At 41.8% G+C, this 22823-nt stretch overlaps 1 protein-coding gene across 1 annotated transcript; it reads right to left on the reverse strand.

Annotated features, from left to right (window-relative positions):
* Positions 1-19346: 19346 nt before the first annotated feature.
* LOC306974888 (alpha-1-antitrypsin homolog) lies at positions 19347-21815 on the reverse strand. Its single transcript, XM_079572288.1, has 5 exons — positions 21775-21815; positions 20302-20968; positions 19935-20205; positions 19715-19862; positions 19347-19610 (listed from the first exon to the last, which is right to left on the reverse strand). The coding sequence occupies exons 2-5, from the start codon at positions 20957-20959 to the stop codon at positions 19419-19421; spliced, it is 1269 nt and encodes a 422-aa protein (XP_079428414.1). The 5' UTR covers positions 20960-20968; positions 21775-21815; the 3' UTR covers positions 19347-19418.
* Between the last annotated feature and the right edge of the window lie 1008 nt (positions 21816-22823).

A 22823-nucleotide genomic window follows, 5' to 3' on the forward strand; every position in this document is an offset into this window, starting at 1 on the left:
TGACAAAAGCGATGAAAACACAAGAGATGAAAACACAACGAAAAAGTGACGAAAAAGCAACAAAAAAGTGACAAAAAAGTGACAAAAACACAACAAAAATGTGACAAAAATGTGACGAAAACGTGACGACAAAGCAATGAAAAAAGCGATGAAAAAACAACAATAACATGAAAACCCCCCCCCCCGAAAAACAAGAGACGAAAACACAACGACGTGAAAACACGGCAAAAAAGCCACAAAAAAGTAATGAAAGAGCAACAAAAACATGACAAAAATGCAGCGACAACGTGACAAAAAGTTCCCATGACTTTTCTAGATTTTATCTTTCAAATGAGACGTTACAGTGTCGCTCTCCAGTCAAGAAGCTTTTAGATTTGGGTAAAGCCGAACTGGAGAAAATGCTCTCGGTTAAAGGAATAGGCCACCGTTTTTACATACTAAAATATGTTCTTACCTCACTTTAGACGTGTTAATATATCCCCGTCTGGTCTTTGTCCGTGCGCTCTGTCACGCAAACGGAGCACATACGCAGCCTCTCCCACATGTCACATAGCTCCGAAAAAGCTCACGATAGAAGCTACCAAGCTCTTCCACGTGTTCCCTATTTAAATAAAGTTACGTGAAGTGTTTTCATGCGAAGTATATTTACACAGAAATGTAACATGTCGATTTTATAAGCAAATAAAAAGGGGGACTATATTGTGAGGCGTAATGATACGAGGAGTAAAACGTCCGCGCAGTAACTCCTAAAGGTTATTGACGGAAGTGAGCGGGAGAAGTCTTTAGGAGTTACTGCGCGGACGTTTTACTCCTCGTATCATTACGCCTCACAATATAGTCCCCCTTTTTATCTGCTTATAAAATCGACACGTTACATTTCTGTGTAAATATACTTCGCATGAAAACACTTCACGTAACTTTATTTAAATAGGAAACACGTGGAAGAGCTTGGTAGCTTCTATCGTGAGCTTTTTCGGAGCTATATGACATGTGGGAGAGGCTGCGTATGTGCTCCGTTTGCCTGGCAGAGCGCACGGACAAAGACCAGACGGGGATATATTAACACGTCTAAAGTGAGGTAAGAACATATCTTATTATGTAAAAACGGTGGCCTATTCCTTTAAGGCGTGGGGTGAGAGGTTCACGTATGTATTTGTGGAAGTGTCACATTTACGCTAATTTGGGCCAGGCTGGCCAGAGTCCAGGGCTGGTTTTCAGTCCCAGTCCAGCCCCTGCTCTGACCTACTGGTTTACATTGGATTCCCGGGCGAGTTTTCGTTTTACATGGCGGCTCCGGAACACGTTTCGCTGTTCGCGGTCGAATTAAAAAATAGGGAAAGTGACATTTGTGGTTACTGACTGAATTTAGGAAGAAAGCCTCAGCCCATGGAGATAAACAAACAGTGAGGACGAACTGGGTCTGAACACATTGCATTTGAAATGTCTTAGTCATACAAAGAGCAAAACCTTTGACCTCATTAAACTCCAGACATGGCCTTTTTCTGAGTGAATGCAGCGTTTGTAACGAGGCTTTGCAAACAAACTGTAGCTCAGTTTAATCTGAGAATGTGAAGATCTCCACGGATGTTTGACAAATCGACACGGAACTGCTGACAATCCATCCTCTAAGCCTAAAGTGCCACATCTGAGTAAAGTCTTTGCAGAATTAGAAGATATCCACAGAGGTTAAGTGGAGGCAACTTGACCAACACGCCCACGGGTCCGAAAACTCTTCGACGGAGCGATTTTCAGGCAAAAGTTTATTGTGAGCAGATCATCACGGCGGCTCATGTTCCCTACACCTCTAAAGCTCAGAGAAAGTGGATTAGAGGTAGGACTTTTTTTTTAAATCTCAAATCTAATGGCTAGTATCAAAAAACAACCCTTTCACTTTTCATTACAGTCCGCTAGTTAAAGGGTCTGGATCAGGGGCGGACCGGGACTGAAAAACAGCCCTGGACTCTGACCAGCCTGGCTCAAATTAGGGTAAATGTGACATTTCCACAAATACTTATTTTAACCTCTTACCACCCGCCTAAACCAAATGCCTTCTGTCCTCTTTTGGCTGTGCAACACCTCATTTGAAAGCTAAGACCCACAAAACTAACCTTTTTCTTCGCGCTGTTGCTGTGTTGTGTCACCTTTTGTATGTTTTTTTTTTTCCTTTTTCTTTTTTTTTCCTTTTGGTTGAATTTTTGTTGAGTTTTCGTTGAATTTTTGTCATTTTTTGTTGAATTTTTGTCACATTTTTGTTGAATTTTTGTTGAGTTTTTGTTGAATTTTTGTTGAATTTTTGTTGAATTTTTGTCACATTTTTGTCGAGTTTTTGTTGAATTTTTGTTGATTTTTTTTCACATTTTTGTTTAATTTTTGTTACATTTTTGTCGAGTTTTTGTTGAATTTTTGTTGATTTTTTTTCACATTTTTGTTGAATTTTTGTTACATTTTTGTTGAATTTTTGTTGAATTTTTTTCACATTTTTGTCACATTTTTGTCACATTTTTGTTGCATTTTGTCATTTTTTGTTGAATTTTTGTTACATTTTAGTTGAATTTTTGTTGAATTTTTGTCACATTTTTGTAGAATTTTTGTCACATTTTTGTAGAATTTTTGTCACATTTTTGTTGCATTTTTGTCACATTTTTGTTGAGTTTTTGTCATATTTTTGTTGAGTTTTTGTCACATCTTTGTTGAATTTTAAATCATTTTTTCTATCATTTTTTGTTGTGTTTTTTTGTCCGTGTTTTTCTCACGTTTTCATCCTCCTTTTCTCCCTCTTTTGATGCTTTTCTTTTTAGCTTTTAGATTTGGGTAAAGCTCGGTTGAGGCGGGACCGGTGGCCGTAGAGCCAGTGGCCCCTCTGTGCTCTTCCAGAATGGACACGTGGCCAGTCCGCCCCTGGGCTGGATGCAAGTTGGCCATTTTATACTCACTACTGCCACCTCAGGCCCTACGTGTAACTGCACCCTCTATATTAAGCCCGTGCATGACGGCAATTCTGACCCGAAGTGACACCTTTCTGAGCGACAGTGCAGGATTTTAGAGGCAGTTGTGGTGAACAGGTCTGAGCTCATTCTACACATCAGGGCTGGAACATGTAGGGGGAGGAAAACACATAATTTTAACATTTTAAAACTCCCTATAGTCCCTTTAAAAGACACCTTGAGCACAGTTGTAGACACCTTCATTAAACCTTGCACTGTAATGTGTGATTCACTGCACTAACATAACGACCTCCTTGTTCCTGTACCGGGGCTTTTATCTTAAGCGTTACCCACATGCTTTACGTTGCCTCATAAAATAAATAAGTTTATGTCAATTGCCGTAACTTGGCTTGTTTTTGCGGCTCGGTTGATTCGTCCGTAAATGAACTGGCGCTGCCTGATTGCCGAGCTCATTACGAGAGTACGATCGTGTCAGCACTATTGTCCCCCCGTCTAATTTCTCTGGCTGAACGTGAAATGAGCTGCAAACGGAGGAGTCAGGGCACCACCACGTTTCATTACTTAGTTCATGTCTAAGAGCAACACGGAGGCAATTTGGCTTCGTTTGCGACGAGGGCGAGCAAAACGGATCGGCAAATTCACAGCTCATTTTCGTTTTTTTCCGAGATGAGGACGGAGGACGTTAGTTTATCAGGAGGAATTAAAAGCCTTTCAACAATGCAACGCCGCTTTGCTGTACTCACAATTCTTGGGCCAAGTTCAACAGCCCCACTGACTCCTTTTTCTATAAATATAAGCGGCTGAAATTCACGGAGTGCAACTTCTTTCAAAATGCATGTATGATGTATCATGTCTTTTGGGCCGGATGGGCCAATCACACCGAAATAAGGCCCATGATACCTTAACACAGGCCCACAATTAACAGGAAAAGCCATCAGAATCTCTATCATTACATTTATACAATTACACAACTCCTCCACTAGAGGGGTGTGACGCCTTTTATCCCCCTCTAGTGGCGCTTTCTTGAGTCATGGTTCTCAGATAATCTGGTATAATGAGCAGTGGGCCTCTGGGACATAACACTCATGCCCCTCACATTGTGAATATAAGAGGAAATAGTTTATTGTAACTCCCTCCAGGACCCACAGAACCTCAGACCTCTATTTTTTGTACATTTTAGACAAATGTTTGCAAAGAAATGCATGCTGGGAGTTGTCAGGTGACTCCGTCTTGCCCCTCGTCGTCAGTGCAGTTTGGAAATATTCTAGTTTCCATTGAAAGGATTTACAATGTTTGGCCTTTTTGTGATTTCTGTTCTCACTCCACACCTCCGTAACTCTGTGGTGAGTTTTACCGTTTCATCTTAAACCTACAGTTTGATCATTTGGTTGGTTTTGAGAAGTTTATTTGTGTTGCAGTCGCGAATAGAACTTCACTAACGGAACGCACATTTTAAGATTGTTAAGTCATTTTTACAAAAGTTCCTTCAAGTTATAAATGACAGGATTAAAGTGTTGAGTCTCTGAGGCGTTAGCTTGAATTCGGCAGAAACAAAATGCAACTATTGTCCTCGATTCGTAGCTTATGCTGTTTTAGTTCAAGACAAGGGTTTATTGTTTTGCTCATCACCTCGACTATTGCATTGAATATGACAGTTTTTTGTTTTTTTAGAGGGCCGGTCTTTACCCAAAAAGTCCCGGACCGATTTTTTCTGCCAGTCCAGCCCTGCTGAACACTGACATTAAAACTGCAACATCTTTGGCCATTTTTAAAAAGAAATTAAAAATTGAGCTTCTAAGAAAATACAATAAACCCCAGCTGGAAACAGTGTTAATTTTGACGACATATTTTATTTTAGTTTTAGTCTTTTGACTAAAATGTAATGTAATTTTAGTCGAGATTTAGTCTAAAAAAAACATTTCAATTTTAGTCTAGTTTTAGTCGACTAAAATTGCAAGTAATTTTAGTCGACTAAATTTAAGACTAATTTAGTGGACTTTGCATTGATAATATTCATTATAATCATATTTAATGTTGTTCCTCTGCTTCATGGAGCTGCTCCACATGAACAAAGCTCAGAGCTGATCCTTTGGCAGAGAATTTACATGATCTGAGGCTCTTTCAGACGCTCAATAGAAGCTTGGATGATTTTAGTCTCTCCTTTTCATTTTTATTTAGTCTTATTTTAGTCGACTCAAACATCTGGACATTTTAGTCACAGTTTTAGTCTCATGAGAAACTTTTAATTTAGTTTCAGTCCAATTTTAGTCGTCAAAAATATCACTTTGACTAAAATGAAGACTAAATATTTTAGTCGACGAAATTAACAATGGCTGGAAACAATAAATAAAATAAAAAAAACTAAAAAAAGACTAAAGTAGCTTGTGTCTGATGGTAGTATGTTCCAATGTGTGTGAGCATATACCCTTTTTAATTGATACATTCCTAAGGTAGTAAAAGTAAGGTAAGGTAGTTTTAGTTTAGAGTAGGTTAGGTAGGAAATAGGTAGCAAAGGTAATGTTTCCTAGGTTACTAATGTATTAATGTATGTTTGTGTTTTTTAATGTCGTGTCTTATCTTGGGCCCCATATATAAGCTAACTGTTGCTTCAAGGGTGTCCCATTTATGAATATGCATTATTCCTTGAACGAATGTGTAGATGTTTTTACTGCATATTCATAATAAACTGAACTGAACTGAACTGAACAATCACCATGGCGATATAATGAATTTTAATGAACTGAAACCACAAGTTTAGTGCCCACAATGAAACCGTAAGTGTTTATCTTCTTTGTTAAAGACACGTTCAGAATGTGGGAAAAGGAAGCGTCCTCTGTTTCCCTGATGCGCACAAAGCCTAAATGTGTGTAACGTTTTTGTAGGTCGTTTTAATGAAGGGCTTGTTTGTTGTGGAGGTTTACTTCTGGAGAGCGGAGAGTCGTGCTGGGTCGAACTCCGAGGCCAAACTGGATCGGGATGAAAGGGGAGAACCGGGAGCTTGGTTTCCTGTGACGAATGATGCTTTTCGATAGAACAAGCCCCCGGAGGTGAACGGAGGAGCTGATGGTCCGCTGGGACGGGACCGCAGTCTGTTATCAGCGAGGAGAGGCGGCTCTGCGAAAACAAGAGGACACTGCATGGGGCTTAGAGCAGAAACAGAGAGATGTCTGTAACCACTGGTCACTACACCGGTGAAGTGATTAAACCGTGGCCGTGCTCCTCAGACTTTCTCAAAATGAAAACCATTACTCATACTCAGCGTGCAGCATCTGAAGAAAGGCAGCTTGAAGTGCTTAAGGTGCATAAACTATGTAGAGAGCGTGGTCAAACATCCAACATCAAAGGATATGGGCATGATCCATGTGGAAGGAAAGTAAGAAGCATCGTCCTCAGAGTTACATAAACCAGAAGAATGAAAGTTCAGATTCAGATTCATTTATTGGCCATTTGCATTTGTTTGAAAAAAACACATTGGAAAAAATGTGCAAAGAGCTCAAAGTGCGATATGTAAAACATGTAAAAAGACACAATATAAAAAAACAGAACAAACAAACACTGCCACATTAAAAGCCTAAGGGCAAAATATTGTACAATAAAAGTCCACACAGATAAATGTCATAGAAGTGCCTGTTTAAAGTCCATCCATCCATCCATCTTCTTCCACTTGTCCGTTTCCGGGTCGTGGGTGCAGCTGTTGGAGTTGCCCAAATCACATTGCACCAGCCCCTTATGGCTCCTCCTGCAGGTGGTGGATCCACAGAAGGACAACCTCATGGTTCTAACCGGGCCTGTTGGTCTCTCATAAGGGGCTTCTGAACCGCTCTTTGTCTGACCCGTCACCTATAGGACCTGTTTGCCATGGGAGACCCTACCAGGGGCACGAAGCCCCCGACAACAGAGCTCCAGGATCATTCAGGCGCTCAAACCCCTCCACCACGTTAAGGTGGCGGCTCCAGGAGGGGCCTGTTTAAAGTGCCTTGTTTAAAGTGATCACAGCTTGAGGAAAGAAACTGTTAATATGTCGATCTGTAGAACATATGATGGAGCGATATCTCGATCATATGAAAACGAGAGAACTCTAAAATCTTTAATATGTTGAGTCACTAGTACAACTGGTGACAACCATCAGCAAGTAGTTTTTCCATACTGTGATTTATTCTCACCCGAGCTTAGACGAGTTGATGCGTACCTGTCTGGTCTTCAGGCGTGCGCTCAGTCAAGCGAAAAGATCGAAGATGTTGTCAACATTTAGCCTCTCCTCAATGGGGCCAAACGGGGGTGAAGTTGGAAGCGACCGAGCTCTTCCACCATTCCCCAATTTGTTCACAGCTACGTTTAACCAGTACGTGTATCCAAGTAAAGTTACACAAAATTAAACATGTCGATTTTCTAAGCGGATAAAAGGGGGGACTATATTGTAAGGCGTAATAACAGCACTTCGTCGTTGTCATTGAAATTGAGAAAATTCAGCGACATCCAGTCTTTGACCTCTTTAAAGTGGGGGTATTCTGCTTTTTTCAGTCCCATAGCACCAGTCTATATCACACCACAATGATGACCAAACCTTCTGTTGGTCTGTAAATGCAGTAAATTAGAATAACAAAAATGAGAAGAAAACAAGGATGTAAACACAACAAAAAAGTGACAAAAACTCAACAAAAATGTCACAAAAATTTGACAAAAAAGGGACAAATATGTGACAAAAACTCAACAAAAAAATGACAAAAATCCAACAAAAAAATGACAAAAATTTGACAAAAATTCAACAAATATGTGACAAAAACTCAACAAAAAAATGACAAAAATTCAACAAAAAAATGACAAAAATTTGACAAAAATCCAACAAAAAAATGTCAAAAATCCAACAAAAAAAATGACAAAAAAATGACAAAAAATTGACAAAAACTCAACAAAAAAATGACAAAAATTTGACAAAAAATGACACAAACTCAACAGAAATGTGACAAAAACTCAATCAGTTGAGGTGATACACAGGCCTATATAACGGCCAAAGAGGACAGAATGCATTTGGTTCAGGCGGGTGGTAAGAGGTTAACCAGATGCGGTGCAAAAGCTCACACTATGGCGGGCCAACGGACCCCACTTTGGGCACCCCTGCTTTAAGCCAAACCTTCCTCGTTTCTTACCGAAGCTCCACTTACATTTTGGAGTGAAGCGCTGCGTGGTTAAGGCGCTTTTTTGTCATTATATTACAAAATGTGTCCTCTGCATTTGACACATTGTTTCATGCTGCCGGGGGAACCCATAGGGAGCTGTGCAGCGCCCGGGGACCCGTCTCCAGAGGCAAGAGCACTAAACACTCAGCCACTTCCTCCCACTTGTCTGTTCAGTTCCCAAGCAGCTCCAAACGACGCATGAAATCTGTTCCCTGTTGCTTGTTAACATAGATGTACTGAGGCCAAAACACAAACCTAAAATAACAAAACTCATGAGTGACATCGAATCCATTGAAATGTGTCTACACGCTCAACTCTAGCTCGAAACACTGCCAAAAGAATCAAGATTAAGAAAAAGATTGGCAGAAACAGGAGACGTTCGATACGGCCAATTACTCTCGCTGATAATAATAAACACGCTGAAGATAATTGCATAAAACACGGCAATAAATGAAAGACAACGTCAGAAGTGAGCCTGTTCTTTGGTCGTACTATTCCTTTAGAATCATGCCCATGGGTTGTGAGAGGAGAGGACAAACATCTCCATAACCATAGTCGCTGATTGCACATTATTGTGATGAAGCAATATGCCGCCGAATTGCGTCTCCCAGGGCTCTTCCTCTTTTGAATAAAAATGTCTCTTAATAATCACCATTAGAGGAACGCGGCGCTATCAAACGGAGTGACACGAGTGGATTTGATTGGGCTCCGACGAGCGCCCGCCCACGCTCGCGCCGATTCATAATTCATTTCACTTTGTGCGAATCGCGCCCCACGCCGCGTCTACTTAACCTCGTGGGATGCGGCATAATTACGGGATGTGCAGCTGTAGCACGCGGCACCTCGCGCAGTATGAACGAGAGCGTGCTGTATACGGTCATTGCTTTGTCTTCCGAGTGTGTTCACCACAGCTGTGTGGAATAGGCCGACGTCTTACAGGTCTTGTGTTGATGAAGGAAGCGTTAACTTTATACAGTACGCTGTTTTAAGTGACATTTTGTGAGTTCTGTGTGTTTCCATCGCATAGAAAATAGGTCACTCTTTACTCGGGCTGGGTCCTGAAGGAAGTTACTTGGTTGTTTCAGTCTTTTATGGAATAACTTAAAGCAACAGGCCACCGTTTTTACATACTGAGATATGTTCTTACCTGAGCTTTGACGAGTTCTTTAGGACCTGTCTGATCTTCACCCGTGCCTTCAGTCACGTAAACACAGCGCAGACGGCGTTAGCATTTAGCCTCTCCCTCTCTCCTCTCTCTCCTCCTCGGATAAAAGGGGGAACTATATTGTAAGGCGTAATAATACCAGGAGTAGTTTGAAATCTGTGCAGTAATCTTCACTTTACTGTGCGGATTTCAAACTACTCCTGGTATTATTACGCCTTATAATATAGTTCCCCCTTTTATCCGCTTAGAAAATCCACATTGTTTAATTTTGTGTAATTATACTTTCAAAGCTAAGCTAAGAACATATCTCAGTATGTAAAAACGGTGGCCTGTTCCTTTAACATTATTGTTGTGTATATGGTTCTAAGTCATTGGTTCCCTTGGGGGGTCATGGTACATTGAATTTGATGTATTTTTGATTGAAAACAGCATATTTTAGTGAAATTAAGCCACATATCAAATACAGTATCCAAACTAACATTATTGAACCAGATTTGTAAATGTTTTGCGCCTTTAAATGGAGTCAATATTTATTGACTAGGTTCGGGAGCAGGACCTCGCCTCGGCCAATCACCTTCTGCAAACCATACGCCTGCTTTCACCTTGCCACGCCTCTAATTACCCACAAGCCTTATATACACCAGGCCAAGCCGCTTCATTCATGTTTGCTCGAAACTGTCAACCCCACCCTCCCTCCCTCTACGTCTGTTTTATCTTTCAGCCCTGATTCTTCTGCTGGAGGGGGGTCCTGAAGAGCTGGGTTCAATCGAGACGGAGCCCCCATCCACAGTCTCACCCAGCTTCACTCTGCACATTTGAACATCAATAAATTCTTCAACTGCAATTCTTTGTGGCGTGGTCCTTGCTAGTGAATTGTTATAAATACAAATTACTTTTCACAGAAGGGGTTCCCGAGTTGTGATTTTGAGGGTTGCGGCCTGAAAGGTTTGGGAACCTCCGTTCCAGATGACAAATATTGAGTATGTCTCTGGCCCATTCCTGTGCTGAGATATGAATTTTGAAAAAAGGAAAGAATTCCACACGTGTCCAGCAGAGGGCACTGACATAATGAGGGATCAGGATATAAACAGCACATTAGAGCCATGTGGTAAATGGTCATTCTGCCCCATTCTGTGCAGGGAATGAATAATGACTTTATGAAGTACTTTGAGAAACGTGTAACACAGGCTGATGAAGCACAATAAGGTTAAGCCGTTGTTAAGTTGTTACCAGAAAACATTGTGAGTATTTTCTTGGCAATTATATAAAAACAGGGCCGCAAAAACGTTGTGCCTTGGTGTTAGTTACAATGATATTACAGTGATATAAAGTGAAGTGCAATACTACGAGTAAGATTCATAGACACAATACATACAATAGAACACACACTACGGCCTAGTTGATTCCACGCATTGCCAAATATGATTTTCTTTTGACTTTGTTAAAACAGCAATTTGAATAGTTTGAATATGAAAAGCATGTTCCTCTCTGGGTCCTGCATTTTTATCACAATTTCAGACTTTTAGTTCTGGTATATTCCATACAGAAAGTCTTAGGTAATGACAGCTCTTGTTATCCCATGGTCTGGGTGAATACTGGATTCTGATTGGCTGGTGCATTATTTTGGTATAACCGCACACGTAGTCCGGTAGTTAAATCACTGGGATATCACTCCGCTGTGGCGTCGCCATAGCAACGGAAGACACAGCTGAATCAGATAAAGGCGTAATTAGTGACTGACAGGAACGTATGAGATGGATTTAGTGTTAATTTCAACGTTTTTGGCCAAAACCAAACGTTTGCTAAATGTTTGTAGAGGAGAGTGAGCAGCTAGGTTAGCTACTGTTAATAACATACGAGCTTTACATTTCTATTGGAAACGGTTAAGGCTATTCATCATTTTCAGGCGTACATAAAATGATCCTGCATTGAAGCATATTTGTCTGGATTAGTAAAGTCAAACATAAAAGTTTCAGTTGGGGGGGCCCAGGTGTGAGCGACTCCACCGCAGCTGTTTCCATAAACAGTTGAGCTGGTTGAGCTAGCTAGCTTCAGGTTAAACAGCGTAAAAGGTAAATAACTCCTGCCCACGAGTGCCGCATATCGGTGTTTACTTCCAGGGAAAAGTGTTTCCGGGTTAGTCCTGTTGTGTTGTGATTCTGTGCTGATGTTGTGTCGTTGAGCCTGACTGAGATCCTCGTAATAGCTGCGGAGAATGACTCGCTCTGAGACCAGCCTTCAGTGACCGGCTAATAACCCACACAAAATAGTCCCGTAGTCTGGCAGATTTAGTGACTTTAGTCAATGAAAAACACATTTATTATAAATGTTACGTTTGTGGGACCCTGGTATAAGCGGATTAAACAACGAGGAGCCGCGTTAGACGTTATAATGCAGGAGGAACAACACTGTGTCGTGGTGTTCTTGACTCTGCGTCGTGCATTATAACCGTCTAATGCGGCTCCTCGTTGTTTAATCCTTACTTAAAGCTCTACCTCGTTTGTCGTACAGTATAAAGTCTTTGGGGACCAACATCTTCTCAAAGCTTTTGAAATCTCATGGAGCACGTGGGTAAATCTGCCGTCGTGAAAGTTCAGGCAAACAGCGAGAACTAAGCAGCTGGTGTTCCGTTTTTTTTAAGGCCGATAGTTCATCTTTAATCTGAAGATCCCGGCGGTGAACTTGTGAAATCGTTCTCATCAGGCTCGCAGGCGTCCGCCGTCTCAGAGGAGCGCGAAAAAACGGAGCAAAGGCACAAAAAAAAGCCCACTCACCACCAAATGTTTTCAGTTACTGTCCCGGCTGCGCACACGTGAAGATGGCGAGCGCCCCGGTAATTCTGATTCATTCCGACGCGCTAATAACAATGTGCAATGAGGAATCGTGTCGCGTGAAGCCAGCGCCTCCGGGGCCGTCCAAACGCCGTCTGCCTCCTCTCAAACTGAGCGACAGATGCTCCGACTGCGTTTCAATTGTGAGCCCATTTGAAGGAATTTACGTGCATGAAAGATAATCACATGTGGCTCAGTCTGGATGTAATTGGTTATTAGCTGTGTTGCATGAGCAGGGAGTTAGAACATACCTCATTATAGGATCTGAAACTGCCCAGTCTGGTCATTCTAGTCGGAATTCAAACTTTTAATGAATGGATATACATGTAAAGTGACTCGCTCCTGTTCCGTGTAAACAAGCTCAGTCTGTATTGGCCGGTGTCCTGTGCAACGGCAGCCGGAGTCTCAAGCTTATACTCAATTACACCATGGTCTGGGTGAATACTGGATTCTGATTGGCTGGTGCATTATTTTGGTATAACCGCACACGTAGTCCGGTAGTTAAATCACTGGGATATCACTCCGCTGTGGCGTCGCCATAGCAACGCATGACACAGCTGAATCAGATAAAGGCGTAATTAGTGACTGACAGGAACGTATGAGATGGATTTAGTGTTTGCTAAATGTTTGTAGAGGAGAGTGAGCAGCTAGGTTAGCTACTGTTAATAACATATGAGCTTTACATTTCTATTGAAAACGGTTAAGGCTATTCATCATTTTCAGGCGTACATAAAATGATCCTGCATTGAAGCATATTTGTCTGGATTAGTAAAGTCAAACATAAAAGTTTGAGTTGGGGGGGCCCAGGTGTGAGCGACTCCACCGCAGCTGTTTCCATAAACAGTTGAGCTGGTTGAGCTAGCTAGCTTTAGCTTCAGGTTAAACAGCGTAAAAGGTAAATAACTCCTGCCCACGAGTGTCGCATATCGGTGTTTCCTTCCAGGGAAAAGTGTTTCCGGGTTAGTCCTGTTGTGTTGTGATTCTGTGCTGATGTTGTGTCGTTGAGCCTGACTGAGATCCTCGTAATAGCTGCGGAGAATGACTCGCTCTGAGACCAGCCTTCAGTGACCGGCTAATAACCCACACAAAATAGTCCCGTAGTCTGGCAGATTTAGTGACTTTAGTCAATGAAAAACACATTTATTATAAATGTTAGGTTTGTGGGACCCTGGTATAAGCGGATTAAACAACAAGGAGCCGCGTTAGACGTTATAATGCAGGAGGAACAACACTGTGTCGGGCGTTAGAACCGTCTAATGCGGCTCCTCGTTGTTTAATCCTTACATATACGAAGCACAACTTTGTGTTTTTATGAGGGGACACGCAAAGCTCGGAAATATTTCAAGGCTGTGTTGCTACATTATAAACACATTCATTTCAAGGACAAGTATACTTGCACACACACCCCCTCCTTAACCACGCCCCGATCCTTCAGCGTCTGCACTCATGACCTTTACTCAACTCCCTGTCGATCGGGGGGCGGGGCAACACAAGCATTGTTGAGACATGCAATTTGTTATTGTTTTGACCAGGGCTGGGTTCCATTAAACCAGTCTGCTATTGGGAAAAAAAAGAAAAAAAAACGTTTAGTACTACAGGTATCAGAAAAAGAAAAAGCATCTTTAGATCCAGGTTTTGATGTCAGGGCAAGGAGAGTGACTTGGCTGTTTCAGCTCAAATAAAGGATTTTTTCACATAATGTATATACTGTATTTGCCCAATTTGTAGTTCTTTTTCCCCTATTTTTTAAACATTTTTTTCCCAGTTGTTTCCCCTCATTTTCCTCATTTTTATTGCTTATATTTTTCCCCAATATATTTTTTCTTATTTTTGCCACAATTTCTCCCCTTTTCCCACATTTCCTGACATTGCAGATGAACCTGATATTGTACATTTGCATATCTTCCATTATTCCTAGAAATATTAAAGTATTGCTCTGGTATTGTAATTTGTTTACCTTATAAATCCTTTCCTAGTCCCTCTGGGGGTAATAATGGGATGATTGGAGGGTCTTTCACCTCATCCTGCACCGGGTCGGAGGTGCAATACACACTAATGGAATCACGAAGAAGCTAACAGGCTAGCGGGCAAAGCTAACTACGGGCTTGCACTAGTTAAACAGTATTTACAGCCAAGTTTGAGTGAAAAAGAATGATCTCCATTGTGTAATTGGATGTACAATATCCCCCTGTCCCTTTGTCTTTTCTGTCAGCGTAGGATTTACTCTCACGGACAATTAAAAAACACAACATGCTACGACACCTGCAGTGGCGCTTATGGCCTCTAGGGGCATGAGATACTTACTGTACTTACTTATAGGTACTGCTTTAACGTACTGGAAAAAAATCCTCAACACAAACCAGAGGAAACCGGCTCCAAACACGACCAGAACATGCAAACTCCCAGTCCCACACATCCCGAGGCGAGAGCGCTCATCATTCTGCCATCGTGCCACTAAAAGCTGCCCCAGTGGTGATTAGAAATTCAGAAAGCCGCATCCAGCTTTTGAGCAATGCTGTTCCACTTCCCCATCTCTCTGATTATGTTCTCACAACCTCCGCCGACTTTGAATGGACATTGATATTCTCATTTAGAGAGGTGGATGAAAGCTCCGGCGCATGTTTCAGCTCCGCATCTTAACGCTCTCCAAGTTCTCCGAGATGAAGCGTGTGTTTTATGAGGGATCTGCATTATTTTTTGCAGTTCCACGCAGTTGGCAAACAGCCGGTTATAGAGACACAGCCCTGATCTCCGTGAACCCGGCTCTTTTCAAATCCACAGATGAGGATGTGTGCTGATTTTGAGAAAAGGACAGCTACAAATGAACCAGTAGTGTGAATCAAATATCTTTGGTTTTGTGGAACCACACTGCCCTCTGCTGGTGTGCTTGTGATGTGTAGTCGCTGAGGCTTGCTGGACTTGCCTGATGAAAGGTGCTGGCGTTGTGCAAGTGAGAGCAGGGGCGGACTGGCCATATGTCCGTTCTGAAAGAGCACAGAGGGGCCACTGGCTCTGGGGCCACCGGTCCCGCCTCAACCGAGCTTTACCCAAATCTAAAAGCTAAAAAGAAAAGCATCAAAATAGCAACAAAAAAAAGAGGATGAAAACAAAACAAAAATGTGCCGGAAAAGCAACAAAAAATGTGACAAAATATGTGATGAAAAGTTAACAAAAACACGACAACAAAGCAACGGAAAGGCCACAAAAACGTGACAGAGCCGTAACAAAAAAATGATAGAAAAAATGTGACAAAGAAGTGACAAAAACACTGCAAAAAGTGCCCTCCTAAAAACAAGGGAAAAAAATCTTAAAATAAGACATTTTGTCTTGTTTGAAGGAAAAAATTGTGCCAATGGGGTCAGTGTTTTTTTCTTGCTAAGAATTCTTATTATTAGAATATTTTTCTCATCATAAAACAAGAAAGAAACACTAAATTTAAGCAAATAAATAGTTAGAATGAAGCAAAATGTCCTCAGAAAATGGAATAATTTAAGGAAAACATTCTTATTTAGTGAAAAATTTTGGATATTTTACTTAAATGTTGCTTGATTTAAGTAAAATGTTCTAAATTACACATTTTTGAGCAAAATTTGAGCAATACTAATATTTAAGGAGAATATATGGGGGACCCGTCTCCATGATGTGGAGCCAGGCTGATGGTCAGAATCACCTGCTGGAGGATTCACCTATTGTACATGTTTTTAGTGGTAGACACGGGGAGAACATGCTCCACACAGAAAGGCCCCGTCCTGGTGGGAATCGAACCCAGGACCTTTGAGCTGAGAAGCTGAGGCTCTAACCACTGTGCCACCGAGCCGCCCACTTTAAAGAATGGAATGTATTATCTCTCTGTGAGAATCAGTTCTTACATTAAGAGTTGTCGTGATCTTAGTTTTTCTTAAAATAAGAAAAATATTCTTTGTCTAAAACTGAAGAAGATTCAAAAAGTTTTTCTTTCTTGTTACAAGAAAAATCAGCATGTTTTTAGCAAATATATCTGAACAAGAAATGGCTAGATTTTATTTCCTAAAATAAGATTTTTTTTCTCAAGAAAACTTTGCTCGGCAAAACATTATTACTTTTTAGGGAAAAAGTAAGAACTTATTTCTTAAAGTAAGACATTTTTTACTTAGGGTTAGGGTCCACTTTTTGCAGTGAACACAACAAAAAGCCACAAAAAGTAATGAAGAGACAACAAAACTATGACAAAAAATGCGGCGACTTGACAAAAAGTTACAATCACTCTGTCGGTCTCAGCTTTCAAATGAGGCGTTACATTGTTGCTCTCCAGCCGAGAAGCTTTTTGATTTGGGTAAAGCCGAACTGGAGAAAATGCTCTCCGTTAAGGCGGGGGGTAAGTGTCACATTTACGCTCATTTGGGCTGGGCTGGTCAGAGTCCAGGGCTGTGTTTCAGTCCCAGTCCAGGGCTGTGTTTCAGTCCCAGTCCGGCCCTGAGTGAGAGAGTCCCTTTTCGTCCATCCCTAAGTGTGTTCATTCTGTTTTCTGATTGGACAGTCGTCTTGAGAACCTAAACAACTCTTAAATTATGTAAGTTGCGATCAGTAAATTCAATAACTGATTATGTTTACTTGTTATCTGGGGACGTCAATAGGTCATGTTAATGAAATATTGACACAGACTCTCACGTGCCCTCCCTGTAAGGCCCATGCTTTCTGAAATAGCCGCCGGAGGAAGAGTCGAATGCCCACAACCCAGGTAAAAAATAACAAATGCAAGTCATGAATCTTATTATCGAGCGTTACAGAGATAGACAACCACTTCATATTCATTTTCATTCACTGCAATGCCCTCTTTACATGTACAGTAAACTGTCCACTGCTTTTCTCTCTGCTCCAGCTTTGATCTTGCTGATTAGTGTCTAGATTTTCTAATTCAAATGCTGCGTCTTAATCCATCAGCGCTCAGAAAACGAACCCGGGCCGAGATATTAGATTTGTGCCCTTTCTCGTCGGTTCGTGATGTAACGTTGTTCGGTCGGGGAGATTAATTGTGTCGGCTTCATCTCTGTCGAATAAAACTTTCATCAGGGAAGTTTTTAATGGGGCCTGTCCCGTGTCATCCCCCAAACAAATACGGTTTGTGCGATTCACCTTGTGTGAAATATTTTGAGCGAACTATCTCTCCGAGGACTGTGCCAAATGCAAAAACGCAACGGCATAAATGAGGATGTGCACATGGGCATGATTCTGCTGTTCACACTGCAAAAAGTAATGAAGTAGTTTAGTATAAAAGTCTCAATTTGAGCACAATAATCCGAATTTGAGATGTTTTGACAATGAAAGGTGTAGGTGGGCTCCTGACCCGGATTATTTCACTTGTTTTGAGACGTTTCTGACTCGTTTCAATACATTCTGTCCTTATTTCAAGTAATTGTCTTTGCCAGTGGGGGTAAGAACATTGGTCTCATCTCATTGCTACTAAAATTCAAGATTATATAAGCTTAGGATGAATAAAGTAAGAAAAATAAATAAAAATAATAATGATGACATGATTTAGTTCCAACTAAATTAACATAAAACAAATGCATGTATACATATTTGTTGGAATATTGAAATTTATGTTACTAACTTCAGACACATGCTTATTTCTCTTCTGTTTGACACTTGATATTGTTCATTATTAATGTTTGTGTTTTGTTTTTGTTTTGTTTTTCTCTCGTGGACGTCTGTAAACTGGGTTAGGGCGTTATAAGTTTTCACTTCAGCCTAAACCCTTTCGGTTCGTGTTGTACACAAAGAATTGGAAATGTTTTTACGTTTAAAAGGAATGAACTGACCGAATAAACTACTATTGGCAGTTTTACTTTCTTATTTCAAAGTGAGATTTACCTTAGAACTGGTCACGAACGTCCTCAAAAGAGCAAAATAAACTTGGTCAGATCAGGAAAAAAAGTCGAAATGAGATAAAACTGCTTTAAACAAGAAACATTTCCTCAATTCAAGACATTTAAGCCAATGCTTGATATTCACTTTTTGCAGTATAATCTTAGAATTAACATGGTGGCGTAGAATGTGACTTAATAACACACACATGATTAAGTGTCAATGTTTATGTGCATGTCACGAAACTAAATGTGATTGTGAACATGCGTAAAAGTGCTCTCAAGTTGTTCTACATTGACACAGATGGTTGAGTTATAATCTAAATAGATGGAAACTCAGACTTTCTTTAAAAAGCCTCAAGTGGCCAACTGTCCGTGTGAACCCTGTGACCCTCTGTGATGCTGATCCTGTGTGAAGAGGAGCTGTGGATGGGACAGATTGGAGGAGCGCTGTGGCACCGGGCTGAACTGCTGTCCTTGTCCCCGTGTGCTGTGTGTGGGTTTGCGTGGGCGGCCGGAGACAAAGTGTATGTGTACTCTGCGAACAAACACATGGAGCAACTTGTCTGCTGAAGGTCAAAGGGCAGTGCGCCGTCCAAATGGTGCACTCGAGCCCGAGCAGCGTGATCAGAGCCACACTGAGAGCTCGTTCCGTCCCTCCGCTCAGCAAAAGTGGTCGCTTTTGTTTGTCGAACAATGGTGAATAACATCATTTACCTTTTTACTGAAGGAAAAAGTATAACGGCAAATCCTAATTTCTCGCGAATGTGCTGAATTCAGTGAGACATTATACAGTATATTAGGCCCAGGGTGTTTGTAGTGTTAAATACAAAGAAACACTGCAAAAAAAAAAATCAAGCATTGGCTTAACTGACTTGAATTGAGGAAATGTATCGTGTTTTTGTTGGTTTTCACTCATTTAGACACTTTTCCTGATCGGACCAAGTTTACTTTGCTTGTTTGAGGACATTTCAGACCAGTTCTAGGGTAAATCTCGCTTGAAATAGGAAAGTAAAATTGCCAATGAGATAAGACCAATTTTCTTACCCCATTGGCAAAGAAAATGACCTGAAATAAGGACGAAATGTATCGAACCGCGTCAGAAACATCTCAGAACAAGTGAAATAATCTAGGAAAAATGCCCAAGAACTTCTTAACTAGTCAAAACAACTAAAATTTGGATTATTGTGCTCAAATTGAGATGTTTATACTGATTAATTACTTTTTGCAGTGAAGAAAGATGAACCCACGGGTCATTGGAACAAATTTATATCAACTCAACTCTTTTAACCAATGTTTATTTCATTGAAACGAAAACATAAAAACAGGAGCACAAATGTAGCCTGAAGTCAGTCAGTATGTACAGCTCTATGTCACTGCAAACTCCAATTTCAATAAGACGAGATATGGGTTTTGTATAAAAACGGACCTTGGTGAATATATGTAAATGTTTAACTTTATGCCTCAGTTGGGTTGTTGATCTTGCCCATGAAGAGAATGCTCCGGGTGGAGTGCTCCAGGATGAACATCAGGAAGGGTCTGTTGAGCACCATCCTCTCGGGCATGCTCATGGGCATCACTTCGATGGTAGTGGCAGCCGCTGCTTCTGTCCCTGTTTCATCTACACTCAACATGGCCTGGTGCGAAGCCTGTGCAAGGACATTGTAGAGGAGGAAGAAGACAAAGAAAGAAGACACTGATATTAGTCTTTGCAGTTGTGGTGTGTGTGTGGTAGCAGTAAAATCGTCAGTACCTTTGAGACTTTGAGTTTGACGTCCCCGGAAATGCCAGAAAAATCAGCGTCGTCGCCAAACGCATCAGTCATGCCCAGTTCTTTGAGAGTGTCGTCCAGGGCGGCATCGACAGAAACAGAAAATTTGGGCAAAAAGATATCCACAGATCTGAGAAACACAAAAACATTAGATAACGGAACGCGGCAGACTCTTTGAACATCTTTGAACAACCAGTCTTACTGTCGACTGAGCGAGTTGTGCCAGTGCCGGAGGTGATCTTTGCACATCACGTCCTCCACCTCCTTCATCCGGCCCTCGTCTGGGAGCACGATCATCATGGAGGTGTTGCTCTTGTAAGGCAGCATGATGATAGAGGTGTGGTTGTCCACGTCCTGGTAGAAATCGTACCGGCCGGTCCTCTTCATCATGTCCACCATCACGTTGGTGTTTTCGTCAACGTGGAATTCAGCTTTGTCTGTCTTGTCAGCTTCGAAGGGTTTCTCCCACTGCCCTGCAAGAAGATGGCGGATGGTTAATGGGGATTAGTTTGGTGTTTGAAGCCTCTACATCTAGCTCAGGAGAACCACCCCACTGAAACAAGTCTCACCTCTAAAGTAGACGTAGTTGAGCAGCACCATGGCCATCGCAGGGTCCAAGTCCTTCACCATGTCCTTGATCTTTCCTTGAGTTTTGTCTGAAATGAACTGGTTGATCTCTGAAGCCGCCTCCTGAGTTTTCGCAAAGTCGACGTTGAAGATCTCAGCAGAGTAGTGCGTCTTGACGTCGGCGATGAAGCTTCCCAGGGGCGAGAAGCCGGTGCGCAGTGCCAGGCCGTTGCCCACGTTGAGCATCTGGTTCTGCTGGCTGTGGCCCAACATGTGCAAGAGGTGGCTGTAGGCGTCGTCCACCGAGGTCTGGTTCATGCTGCCGTAGCCCAGGGAGGAGAACATCTGGTCGTGTGTGTTCCCGCGCGCCCCGGTGGACAGCATGGAGAGGGCCGTGGCGATGCCCAGGGGCGAGTAGAAGATGTTCTTTCCGGCAGCGCTCTTGGAGTTGATGTTCTTGTAGAGGGCGAAGGCGAAGTCTGCGTTGGGCTGGGCGAGCTGGTGGCAGGACGGGTCGTTTCCGTGGTGAGGGTGGTCGTGGTTAGAGTGGTCGTCGTGAGGGTGGTCGTGGTGATGGTGGTCGTGGTCGTGGTCGTGGCCGTGGTGGTGGTCTGCCCAGGCCGCGGCCAGGAGCAGTGCGAGAGCGAAGGTAACACGCATTGTCACAGCCTGGTGGAGAAACAGGGCAGTCAGTCTGGGAAGCACTATCAGGACAAGAGTGCATTATGATGGTTCAAGTGTTAGGATCATTGTAATTAGACCTCAAGGATCTTATAGAAAAGGAATTTAATTAAATGAAGAGTTACTAGCCTCTGTAAACACTAGGTGGCGTCACACATAATGAGCAGTGAGACATAGAAATTCATATCCTCCCTCCCAGCAAAGTTACAGTCAGGTCTGAGGGGAGCTGAGCCGCTCACAGCAAACAAAGAGTTATTTTTGGCGATATTTTTCAAGAATAAATTTATCTGTGATGTAACGCGGTGTGGCTTTGAAGTTCAAGCCCTAAATGAAGGAGTTCCTGTTAAAAGCATTGAAAAACGCAGCCAGTTGAATGTTTTACTGCATTGACCACCAGTATGTACACTTTTGGCCACCCATGTCTTCAATGATTAGTTGTGTAGTTAAGAAACTTTAAAACAAAACTTGACCACCACATGATGTTTTACCTTTACAGTTTAACGTCATTCAAGAGCTGGCGTTCAACAATAATCTTCATGAGGATTATTAGTAAAATATACAATGAAATAGTCAAACGACACCAGTCTGACCTGGTTTGATAAGGGCAGCACAATTCTTTAAGATAACCTGCATTAACTCTTTGACAGTGAATTCCTGTTGACAGCTATGTTCATTGGAGTTTAAAGATTTATCTAAAATAAAACATTTTCAAAACTCACACACACTTGTCTTTCTATGAATTTAACCATACACTTTTATCCATGTGTTTGTGAGAGCTAACCTCAGGGACTTACCTTCAGTGTCCTCTCTGCTGCAGACAAGTTTAACCTGAATCTTCCCGTTATATACAGGAGCGCAGAGGAGCAGCCGATTGGCCGTTTGCAATTGAGCAAGACCAGCCCCTCACTCTCGGGTCAGCACTCGGAGGAACCTCTGTTGCAATAACAGCGAAGCAACTGGATAGAGTGTGTGGGAGTTTGGTCAAATCAAACCGGATTTGCCCATCATTTGGTACTTGGAAACGGTAGAGTCGTTGTCTGCAAAACAACTGGTATAAGCTCTCGGTCAGCGTAGCAAATGTTTAAAAAAAAAAAGTTATCTGGACTCATTTGCTTATTTGAAGACACGCCACTTCTCACCCCGAAGCCTTTGTCAGTTCTGATAACGGCGTTCAAAGTAAGACCATGACTTGATGAAAGCTTTGTCAACTATTTGCTCAATCTCTGATGCAACAGGATAAAAAACATTCATGTATGTTGACAATGAAGAGACTCTAGACTAGTTTTGCTGCTGGGTCAAACTCCCAAGCTCTTATGGCAAACATGTAGTTGATTGTGCACTGCAAAAAGTAATTAACTAGATCAGTATAAACATCTCAATTTGAGCATAATAATCCAAATTTTAGTTGTTTTGACTGGTTAAGAAGTTGTTGGGCGTTTGTCCTAGATTATTTCACTTGTTCTGAGATGTTTCTGACTCATTTCGATACATTTCGTCCTTATTTCAGGTCATTTTCTTTGCCAATGGGGAAAGAAAATTGGTCTCATCTCATTGGCAATTTTACTTTCTTATTTCAAGCGAGATTTACCCTAGAACTGGTCTGAAATGTCCTCAAACAAGCAAAGTAAACTCGGTCCGATCAGGAAAAGTGTCTAAATGAGTGACAACCGCTCAAAACAAGATACATTTCCTCAATTCAAGTCATTTAAGCCAATGCTTGATATTTACTTTTTGCAGTGTGACAGTTGAGCGCCGTGAACAGGCTTGGGTTGGGTCAGATCTAATCTCTTCTCAAGCTGGGCCTGGGCTTGTTTTTCTTGTACATGTAAACAGCAGAAATATA

Source organism: Gobius niger, assembly GCF_951799975.1.
Source record: "Gobius niger genome assembly, chromosome: 15".
In the NCBI taxonomy this organism is placed as follows: domain Eukaryota; kingdom Metazoa; phylum Chordata; class Actinopteri; order Gobiiformes; family Gobiidae; genus Gobius; species Gobius niger.